The 10,759-nt window shown below is 36.6% G+C and overlaps 3 protein-coding genes across 3 annotated transcripts; 2 read left to right on the top strand and 1 right to left on the bottom strand.

Moving 5' to 3' along the window:
• The first annotated feature begins 712 nt into the window (after nucleotides 1-712).
• Nucleotides 713-1,561, top strand: LOC109004841 (casparian strip membrane protein 1). The gene is made up of 3 exons (XM_018983546.2): nucleotides 713-975; nucleotides 1,101-1,224; nucleotides 1,346-1,561. Exons 1-3 carry the CDS (start codon nucleotides 713-715, stop codon nucleotides 1,559-1,561), a joined length of 603 nt encoding a protein of 200 aa, XP_018839091.1.
• A 1,722-nt stretch (nucleotides 1,562-3,283) lies between these two features.
• Nucleotides 3,284-8,114, top strand: LOC109004843 (mRNA-decapping enzyme-like protein). The gene is made up of 8 exons (XM_018983549.2): nucleotides 3,284-3,556; nucleotides 3,811-3,851; nucleotides 3,989-4,038; nucleotides 4,835-4,979; nucleotides 5,341-5,397; nucleotides 5,753-5,867; nucleotides 6,850-7,338; nucleotides 7,700-8,114. The coding sequence occupies exons 1-8, from the start codon at nucleotides 3,398-3,400 to the stop codon at nucleotides 7,754-7,756; spliced, it is 1,113 nt and encodes a 370-aa protein (XP_018839094.1). The 5' UTR covers nucleotides 3,284-3,397; the 3' UTR covers nucleotides 7,757-8,114.
• A 428-nt stretch (nucleotides 8,115-8,542) lies between these two features.
• LOC109004842 (probable F-box protein At2g36090) lies at nucleotides 8,543-10,183 on the bottom strand. Its single transcript, XM_018983548.2, has one exon. It carries the CDS (start codon nucleotides 9,926-9,928, stop codon nucleotides 8,795-8,797), a length of 1,134 nt encoding a protein of 377 aa, XP_018839093.1. The 5' UTR covers nucleotides 9,929-10,183; the 3' UTR covers nucleotides 8,543-8,794.
• Between the last annotated feature and the right edge of the window lie 576 nt (nucleotides 10,184-10,759).

Below are 10,759 nucleotides of genomic sequence, written 5' to 3'. Positions count from 1 at the left end.
AGTATATTTTTTTTTCCCTCTTCCTTCAATAATGTGGCTTTACCTGAAACAAATAAGGATCGATAACGGGAGAAGTGGGTTGGGAATTAAGATCATCCGGACATTCATTGTTGGATTAGGGAGACTCTGCGTGGATTAGTTGGCTGATTGGGAGAGAATAAGAAACTTTCTTAGATTCAATAGATCATTGGCAATTTTGATTTAAATAAACGAATAATACTGCCAATTAATTTATAGTATATTTTTTCATCCCTTATCATATCGGAAAATGCAACACATTAACTTAATTTGTGATCGAAAATAAAAGAATTTAAGATAAAATAGAGGACTTATTTAAATTATATAAAAGCCAGCTAGGAAACTGTAGTCAAAAACTTATTTTATGAAGGTGGAAAAGGTTGACTTGATTATTGAAGTTGGAGCAACTAATTTTACGTTGATCTGCCTGTCATGCATGATTCTCAAGTAGTACTTACTTTCTGATTAAAAACTCGATTTAATGAAAAAGGGTTAGCAACTCCCCCAACTAGTTTCTTAGTATCCATGAATAAAATCAGTCTTCTTCATGAGCCAATATCTTTGTGAGACTCTATATAATGTTCTTTATTTTAGCCATTCTCATCAGCAACAGTTTCAGAGTCTTTCTCAATTAATCAACATTTCTCATCACCAGCTTTTACGTATTATTTTATCACTCGTTTTCGTCACAGAAATGAGGAGCGGTGATTCAACCACAATTGATGTTCCAGAGTCGAGCGCCATTGCCAAAGGAAAAGCGCCTCTTATCGCAGTTGCCAAGCAAGAGAAAGGCGGATGGAAAAGAGGAGTCGCCATTTTCGACTTCATTTTGAGGTTAGGAGCTATAGTGGCTGCTCTGGCAGCCGCATCCACCATGGGTACTAGTGATGAGACTCTTCCCTTCTTCACACAGTTCTTCCAGTTCGAAGCCAGTTATGATGATTTACCCACTTTTCAGTACGTATTTTTCATCTCTCTCTCACTCTCTCTCTAGCTATTTCTCCTTTGCTATTGGTTTGTATAATCAAGTTTTGACGAACAATTGGGACCAAAATGCTCATCATGACATTCAAAACATGCAGGTTTTTCGTCATTGCAATGGCAATAGTTAGTGGCTACCTTGTACTCTCCCTTCCTTTTTCCATAGTATCCATTGTTCGTCCCCATGCAGTCGCACCAAGACTACTGCTACTCATTTTGGACACAGTAAGTTACCTCCTCAGCCATTTAACTTGGCATCATAAACAATTTTCATTTTCCATCACTTTTTTTTTTTTTTTTTTTCATTTGGAAGTACTGAAAATCTATGGCCTTAATTCGATTTTAGGTGGCACTTACTCTAAACACTTCTGCTGGTGCTGCGGCTGCTGCCATAGTCTACTTGGCTCACAATGGCAATCCCAACACGAATTGGCTCGCTATTTGCCAGCAATTTGGTGATTTCTGCCAGAAAGTCAGTGGGGCTGTGGTGGCATCGTTTGTTTCGGTTGTTGTGTTCATGTTCCTTATTCTTCTGTCTGCTTTGGCCATCCGAAAGGCTTAAGAAGATCATGGGAAAGTGCTTAAATATATTTGAGTGTTGTATTGTCTGATGAAGTTATTTCGATGTTTCTTTTGAACTCTTTGGTAAGTGTTAATTAACTTGCTTCGCTGTGTGCATGGCAAGCGTTATAATGAAAATTATTGTATTTTATTTATGCACATTTGAATATTTGAGTGCAAGTAACTATTCCAACCCATGCTTTGTTTTTTCCTTTTGATGTCTGATCTGTTTGATTGTGATCAATTTGGTGAGAATCCCTTAGGGAGTTAGGGTGTTTGTCTTCTGAGTTAGTATTTGACAGAGGATAAAAAAAAATAGTGCAATTATTGCACACTTGGTCCCTATTTATAGAACTACTCGTAGCGACTAGCACGAGGCACAACTGTTGGATAAAACCGAACAATACTTATGTCTCTTAACACTTCCTCAACTAATAAAAAGGATTTATAATGTATAATGTTGAATTTGAACATGGGAGTTGTCCATTGTTCATAATTTCCATGAGAGGGGAGTTTTGTCATGTTTATATGTGTTCTTAACAAGATTAATCCAAGTCAAAATGTCCCGGAGTGATTGGCCTTGATAATTTGGTTGCCTTAAGAGATCGGCATCTCTATTATGTACTGCTAGGGGTGTTAAAAAAAAATCAGTGAACCAATAGATTGGACCGAACCGGTGGGTTAGGTCCGGTATCAAGTTTGGTTTGGTCCAGTACCAGTTTTATTTTTCTTAAATCCGGTCATAATAGGCTCGGTTTTGATTTTTCTTTTTCTAAAATTAGATTGAACCAAACTGAACCGGTTTATATATATTATAATTTTTTATATTATATATAATTTTTATATATAATATATAATTATATATAAAATAATTTTTTATAATATGATAAATTACTAATTAATATAATATTTAATTTTAAAATCTTATATCATTATAGTTTATTGTATTAATAGTTATACTAATAATATATCATTATATATTATAATATATCATTATAATCTATAATACAATTATAATATATATTATAATATACTACAATATATTATCACTATAATATTATAGTATATAAGAGCCTTGCTAGGTACAAGCGCACAAAACTACGTACCAACGATTACATGACATTTTTTTATTGAGAAGAAAAATTAAAAAAGAAAAATTTTGAGAGAAAAAAAGATCATCTATTTCATTAAATAGATGCCTTATATGTCAATATTGGTGTGCGATTTGGTGCTCAAAATCGCTTGTAAGAAGACTTTTTCATATTATAATATATTATTATTTATATTATATAATATATTAAAATTAGGAAACTAAATCGAAAAAATTGATAAAACTGAAAGTATCGATTTATGGGATAATTGGTGTGGAATTAGTTCTTAAAAATGTAAAATCGGTATATACTAATTCGATTCTAAATTTTATTCAAAATGGGACCAAATTAGGCTGATTACAACCTTATATATTGCCATAAAAACAAATAAAAAAACAAGAATGAGTATGTATAGGAGAATAGCTAAATAAGAGTACAGTTAAAAAAATTTCTTCCCGTATATAAGTTATTCTATTTTCAAAATTTCAAATCACCGTCCGAGATTTTCAAAATTCAGTTGCGGCTAAAGCGATTCTCAAAAGAAAAGAAAAGAAATGAAAAGACTGAAAATCCAACGAGATCAGGGTTATTACGGTAATTTAATCAGCATACTACAAGGACTCAGATCTAATTTGCAAGCTCAGCAGAACTCACGTTGCTGTCTCAACTTTCCCGGGAAAGTAAATAGAAAGGAAACTCCGCAAGGAAACTATAGGATTTAGGGCTTTTCTCCGTGCAGTGAAAATATGTCTCAGACCGGAAAATTGATGCCGAATCTCGACCAGCAGAGCACCAAAATGCTCAACCTCACCGTGCTCCAGAGAATGGATCCCTTCATCGAAGAGATTTTGATCACCGCGGCGCATGTCACGTTCTACGAGTTCAATATCGAGAGCAACCAATGGGTGGGCTTCTCAATTTTATTATTCCACTCTTTCTTCTTGCTACGTAAATGTGGGAAAGTGGAAGAAAATTAAAAGTTTGGAATCTTAGATTTTTTCGTATCTGTTGATCGAAAAAAACCTCAACGTAACTATTCCTGCTACCGTTGTTTGGCTTACTTAATGCCATTTCTTAGCTCTTATTAAAGCAATTACGCGACATATTTTTCCATTTGTTTAATTATTATTTCTAAAAAAAATAAATTGGGCGGTTGCAGAGTCGCAAAGACGTTGAAGGATCTCTTTTTGTCGTTAAGAGGTGATATTTTTGTTATGTTCGGGGTGAAGATTTAATATTTATGCCGTTCATATAGTTTCGTGTTAAACTTTATGTGATCACGTGCACAAATTTGGCTGCCTTGCTAATGCTGTTGTTGCCATTGTTATTGTTTTTAGGAACACTCAACCGCGGTTCCAATTCATTGTAATGAATCGGCGTAACACAGGTTCGGATTTTATAGTTTTATAACGTTAAAGATGATAACGTTTGTGCTGTTTAAATGGATATGAAGTATTTCAATCAATATTGATCGCAGGTGTATGGATTTTTTTTCCAATTCCGTGGTAAATCTTGGTAGTTTCTTTGAATAGAATAGAAAAGGAAAATGCTAGTTGAACAGACAAAAGTGACCAATTGAATTTTTTATTTATTTTTATTTAATGATTTAGGAAATGACTATTAGTGAATTGGTATTTTTTTTTTAAAAATGTTTAAAGATGTATAAAAAATGATTGAAAGAAAAGGGAAAAAAATAAAAAAAGTGCATTTGCACTTATTAGTCGACTAACTCAGTTAAATATCGGTCCGAGTAGCATGGTCCAATAGAAAAATCAAGGCCCATTTGATATGAAGGGAGCATGGCGGATTATTTGATGTTGTACAATATGGTGAATAGGGCTACGCACGTATTGCCATAACCATATAAAAGAAGTCTCTTTAGCCTCTTACCTTCTCTACTACACTTGGGATCATACCATAGTGAACAAACCGAGAAATTCACCAGAAAGAAGTGCGTGATCACATGATTATCCAGAGTTTTCTTGCAAGCTGATAACTTGATTTAATTGTTAAAAGACACCTGTGGTTGGTTACCTGCTGGAAATAAAGCTACAGTAGTTTTTGTTTCCTAGTTTGATTTCTTCGAAATGCCCAGATGGATCTCAACTGGGTCTTCACACATGTTCTATCGCTTATTTCTATTTTCATTTTAACCTCTTTTTTATTTTATTTTTTGTTAACAGATAACCTAGTGGAGAATCTATTGGGAGATTTTGAGTATGAAGTTCAGGTTCCCTACCTGTTGTATCGGAATGCATCCCAAGAAGTTAATGGTATTTGGTTTTACAATCCACGGGAGTGTGAGGATGTTGCAAATCTATTTACTAGGTACATTTTTTTCCTTACCTGGCTCAGTTAGTTGTGTTGTTGCTTGTTAACTTCTTTTTTAAACATCCCAGCTTGTACTGCATATTGATGGACAGAACAATGTAGATAACTTAGATGCAAGGTTTTTTTGAAAATTACCAGAGTGCCTTGGGATGCTTGTGTGTTTGGATTTGAATATACTCCCTATATCACTTTCTCATTTATGCTAATGTATGTTTGTATTGTATTTTCTTATTTTAAAACCAAACTTGGATGCTATACATGTTTATGTTGTATAAAGGAATTGCATTGCAATTCTGCCGTTGAGATCAAGATGTTAAGTAGATGCTTTATGACCGACATTGTCATGTTTTTTCTACAGGATTCTCAATGCATATTCGAAAGTTCCTTCAAAGTCAAAAGTATCTCCAAGCAAAAGGTGACCATATGAGTCATAAAATTGTTATTATATGTATTCCTTTTCAAAGTGAGGCAGATGCTAAGATTAGGATGATTTTTATGTTGGTCCTTGGGTACTCACAATGTGTTTGCCAGATAATACTTGTAATAATCTTAGGTGCCTTTCCTATACTCTGTGTGTACTTGGGTAACATCCCCATAACTTTTCATTGATAATATTAGTAATTACTTATTAAAAGAAATTATTTAGCAATAATCGGTGCTAGTTGTATCCATAATTTGATCATGTTGATTTTAAGCTGGCCATAATATCATGACTAATTCTCTTTCTTACTTTCTTCTTTTTGGCCCCCTCAATCTTTTCCTACACTCAGTGAGTTTGAGGAACTTGAAGCAGTCCCAACCATGTCGGTGATGGAGGGTCCTCTGGAGCCATCATCAACTGCCCCTGATGCTCCCGAAGATTCTTCCTTTCAGAGCATTTTTGGTGTATGTTCTAGTTTACCATTGATTCTTAATATTCTCTCTTCAATTTTAACATTAGTTTGGAGCAGTGGTATTGTTCTTTTTGAGACAGTTAACTCCATTTCTGAATATTGAACTTGTAGCTAGAGAGTTAGTCTCTAATCATTAGTTTTTCTGTTAAGGCCTAATTCTAATTATTGTCAAGGATTTTTTTCGTGCACATTGTTATAGTCTTTTTTCTTTTCTTTTCTTTTGGGGTTGTAGTGAAGATGTCAAATGAACTTGTTTTTGTTAGCCAAAAGAATTTGTTGCTCGCTCGCATCCTGAGATGAAATAAGTGTGTAATGATTGTGGATGGGATCTAAGATAGTCTTTCAGATTGTCCTGAAAGCTTTTACTGCTTTTGCAAATAAAAGAAAAAACCATGCATTATATGGTATAACTGTAAAATTAGTTTATCCGTCGTTGGGCTTTTCCATGCATTATAAAGACACTGAATTAGCCTGAGGTGGATGTAATGCATAAATTTTTGGGAGTGATTGAAAGCTTTCTTTATTTTTTAATACCGTATTCCTCTGGACAGCCTCTGTAGACTTTAATGTGCCAGCTCTTTTTATGATTTTCTTTTATCGTTTCCTCTTCTAGATAGGTGATTTTCTTGTATACAATGTATACACACCGCATACCTAGATGTGCCTTTTGCTTCTTCTTTTTCTAATCAAGTATTATTACTTATTAAAAGAAAAATAAATTTATTGCTATAAAGATATGTGGTTCCATAAATATATTTATTCCTTCCTGGTTTACATAAAAATCATGGCTTGGCTTGGATGTTCCATACTATATTCTGTAAGTTTTTTTTATTTTTTCAATCATGATACTGTATGCTTGCATGCTAACATGAGATGCTCTTAATTTTCTCGTTCTTGCCTTTTTTCCTTTGGAATGAATATCATACTTGTTTGGTCTCGTTTCTGACAAGATTTTTTCACTCGTACTATTGCAGGCAGCTACAAATATTGGAAGCGGTGGTTTAAACCTAGCTAACTCAAGACCTTCTTCACAGCCCATCTATCATTCTTCTGCAACTCTCCCTTTATCGTCTCACTTGCCCAATGTTGTTTCCTCTCCTGCACCAACTCCACAAGTACCATCACTCTCTCTTTTGGCTTCATCCAATCCAACCCCCCTCCAAGACACACTTGATCCAATCAGAAGCAGCAATCAAGTCACTAATCTTCTGAAGCCCTCTTCATTTTTTTCACCCACCACTTCCTCCTCATCTGCATTGATGATCCCACCTATTTCTTCATCAGTGCCAACAGCTCCTCTGCATCCTCCTCTGAATTTGCAGCGCCCATATGGCACTCCTATGCTTCAGCCCTTTCCACCACCCACTCCACCACTGTCTCTTACTCCTAGTTCTGCGCCTCAAATTGATGGACCATTTATTAGCAGAGATAAAGTTCGTGATGCCCTTCTGATGCTTGTTCAGGTGTTTCCATTAAGCTTCTTTTTTCTTTGTTTCCCCCATTATCTAATTCGTTCCCATATTTACTGTATAATTTTGGTCCAATATTTACGTGATAATTTTGCTCATATAGTAAGTCAACCATTTTGGAACGCATTGTAGATGACCATGTTATATAGGATAATGCCAAGGCATTAATGTGCTCATATGGTGAGGGTTATTGGTTTATGATAAGTTGCCTAGTGCATAAACTGTAGCCTGCAACTTAGCAAGTGGTTAGGCGCGTGCTTCTTTATTCTTGAATGTCTTCAATCCCAACATGCCAAGCCTCTTAGCTTAAAATTTTGAAATTACCAGCTGACTCATGTAACGGTTCTTTTGCCAGGACGATCAATTTATTGATATGTTTTACAAAGCATTGGTGAAGGTGCACCATCCATGAGTACCTTCGGAGAACTGGTGAGCTTTCCTTCTGAAGATTTTGAAGGTGAACCATCCATTAGTACCATTAGAGCAGTAGTGATTTTTCCTTCTGGATGTCGATGGGTCTAAAATATGTGTAGGGTCGGTTCTGTATATAGCTTGTTTACTCGAGTTTCACAAATGAGGGAAGTATAATATCTTCTGGACTAACATCATTAGAACTTCAGGCTTTCGGATGCTTGTAAACTTTGAGAAGTTCGTTTCCTTGCATATTGGAAGGGTGGTGGTACTCTCTTGATTGGTTCTGTTCATGTCATTATCTTCCGTTAAGTAGAATGTTTGTAACAGCTGAAATAGAGATTTGTTTTCATTTCGAAGTCGGTCCATTTTTTGGGTAAGCAAAGCTTTATTTGTTTGACGCCAGTTCTTTAGATTGTATTGGATCGTGTTAGCGGTGTCCAAAGCCTCCGCTAACTTATTGGGGACGAGCATTGATGAGTGAGTTAGGGAGGGGTCGTATATCCTAATGGCTTGTGCGTCGTATCCCAATAGCTCGTGGGTCACGATCATGACAGTGACGCCCAATTTCTTGGAACAGATGATAAAGCACAAACCTATCTTCAACTTCTGAACAACCACTCGATGAAGTAATAATTTTTTTCAAATTTCTCTTTACTTTTGCTTAAATTTGATATGAATAAATTTTTTAAACAAATATTATTATATTAAGAAAGCCTGATTTAGTTGTTGATGTTGTATCACTTCTCGGAAATTATTTTGACCCAATCGGACAAAAGAATGGCTAATGTTTCTTTTTATGCTTTTGTCCCGATTGTCTTTTTTTATTTTTATTTTTTAAATAAAAGGAAATTACATGGCGGTGACACAACTGCCACATCAGCACGTAACCCGCAGCGCCTTTTTCATGCATACCGACCAAGAGTCTTTCACAACAATCAGAAGGCAGTCCCTTCACAACAACAAAATAACTCATTTTCTTCGCATTCTACTCGTTTTTCACAATTTTAATACATACGAGGAATCAGGAATGTTTACTTTATCTGCACAAGACATACAACCAGAAGCCGGAAAATACCAAGGCCCCTAATGCCATACACAACATGTCTAATGCCCCTTCAGTCCTCAACCTTCTCTCTTTCCTCTCCTTCTTCCTCTCCAAATACTCTTGGTATCTTTTCCTTCCTTCGTCTAATTCCCTCCTTCCCCTTCTTACCTTTGCGCCCTCTAAACTCCTCTTCAATATTACCAAACTGTCCTTCCCATTCAAATGCATCGCATCCATGTCCTCCACCTGCAAGCTCACCTCCCTCACCAGCAGTTCCCCTCCCTCGGACCCACCGCATGTTACCACAATCCCGCACTGCACCAACTCCGAGGCGGTGCCTCTTTTACCGGCCAGGATTGTCACGAACCGTACGTGCACGTCTCCGCTCAGCCAGTGCCGCTCCACCGAGACCGCCTTGTGGCTCGAGAGGTTCACCGCCCGCCGTCCGTTCGGGTCGATCAGAATCCAGCTAAGCGTAAGGTCATCCGTAAGCTCACGACAGATTTCCTCACCGCCGTTGAACCGTATCGGCGTTGGGACGACGTCTTTCGGGTCCAGAAGATCGAGCCGAAAAGGCGAGCGCTGGAACCATTCGGTCACGGTCTCGGTCTCGATGACCTTGCAGAAAACAACCTTTCCTTTGTAGTAAACATCGATGGCAGAGACGAGTTCGGTCGGATGGTACTCGGGATTAAGCGAGGAATAATCAGCGGCAGGGGTGGAGTCCGAATTGGTGAGGAGAGGAAAGGAGTCGGAGAAGAAGGAGCGGGACCCGTTGGGGAACGTGGAGATGACGTGAAGGAGAAGCGGCGTTTTGGTTGAAAGCCAGGTGGAGTGGCAGATATTTGTCCAAAGGTTTTCTTCGGAAGAGAGGGCATAGAACTGGGAGGATGTGCAGGCAGCGGAGGCTAGGGTGGGCCCGTCGAGGCGAGTTAAGATATTAGTCTGAATAATATCCGGATGGACGGCGGAGAGTGTGGTGGTGCCGCAGTCATCGACGGTGGTGGTGGAGTGAAAGGGTGGTGTAAAAGTGGACGAGGTAGCCATATATATATGCAGAATACACCGTTTTCCGGACACAAGATTTGGTAGGAAATGGATTGACAGGAGAATGGAAGGAAACATGGGTAAGAAGGGTTTATATATGTAGGAAGTTGGAACCTACGTACGTAAGGAGTGAGAGACTGAAAGGACTGGTATTTTGTTGTGAACTGAATGTCTCCTCAGTTTCTCATGAATCACGAGGCTGCTGCCCCAACTTCAGTGCAGACTGCAGTTGGTCCTTGTACACACTGTTTTGACTTTTTTAAACAAAACTATTAATTAGGTCTAAGCATAATGGAAAGTTTGAAATCTATAATAGTGTTTAATACGACAACTTTTGACTGGGATTGTTATTGTTATTGGTAAGGTTAGATACATTTTTGAGTTTTAAGCTACTACCTAAATTTTGCAAATAAGATTTCTTATTAAAAAATTATTTTTTTACCTAAATTTTAAATTTATTTATTTTATTAAAAAAATAATATTTATAATCGTAAAAATTGTATAATTATTTTAAAAAAATAAAAAATATATAAAAATAAAAAATTTTATTTTTTAAAATAATTGCACAACATTGCAACATTTGATTATTGTATCTAACAACATTTCTATACCCTTATTATTAAAGGATTGACGTGTAGGGAGGGTATTGGCGATCGTACTGAGATGAAGGGTAGGGGACAAGTACCACTGGATCAGAAGTTCATTAACCAGATTGTGATTGATTTAATACTCTATTATGGTAATATCGTGTTATTTATGTTCTGTACTAATTTGGTGAACCTTATCGTATGTACTCGACATGGATTGGGCAATGCATATATATATATATATATATATATATATTTGAGTAAAGAACACGTTTTAGGAGGAAATTGGCTGTTCTTGGTTCAAACTTTGAATAAGAAACTC

Source organism: Juglans regia, chromosome 4 (assembly GCF_001411555.2).
Source record: "Juglans regia cultivar Chandler chromosome 4, Walnut 2.0, whole genome shotgun sequence".
In the NCBI taxonomy this organism is placed as follows: domain Eukaryota; kingdom Viridiplantae; phylum Streptophyta; class Magnoliopsida; order Fagales; family Juglandaceae; genus Juglans; species Juglans regia.
This window is presented reverse-complemented; position numbering and strand designations above follow the sequence as displayed.

What these genes read in the sequence shown, in the direction of transcription:
- LOC109004841 (XM_018983546.2), top strand. Translation starts at nt 713, where the DNA reads ATGAGGAGCGGTGATTCAACCACAATTGATGTTCCAGAGTCGAGCGCC. An exon ending in GATGATTTACCCACTTTTCA is followed by an intron (nt 976 to 1,100) that starts GTACGTATTTTT and finishes CAAAACATGCAG; the next exon opens with GTTTTTCGTCATTGCAATGG. An exon ending in TGCTACTCATTTTGGACACA is followed by an intron (nt 1,225 to 1,345) that starts GTAAGTTACCTC and finishes ATTCGATTTTAG; the next exon opens with GTGGCACTTACTCTAAACAC.
- LOC109004843 (XM_018983549.2), top strand. Translation starts at nt 3,398, where the DNA reads ATGTCTCAGACCGGAAAATTGATGCCGAATCTCGACCAGCAGAGCACC. An exon ending in TCTCTTTTTGTCGTTAAGAG is followed by an intron (nt 3,852 to 3,988) that starts GTGATATTTTTG and finishes TATTGTTTTTAG; the next exon opens with GAACACTCAACCGCGGTTCC. An exon ending in CCCTTCTGATGCTTGTTCAG is followed by an intron (nt 7,339 to 7,699) that starts GTGTTTCCATTA and finishes TTCTTTTGCCAG; the next exon opens with GACGATCAATTTATTGATAT.
- LOC109004842 (XM_018983548.2), bottom strand. Translation starts at nt 9,928, where the DNA reads ATGTTTCCTTCCATTCTCCTGTCAATCCATTTCCTACCAAATCTTGTG.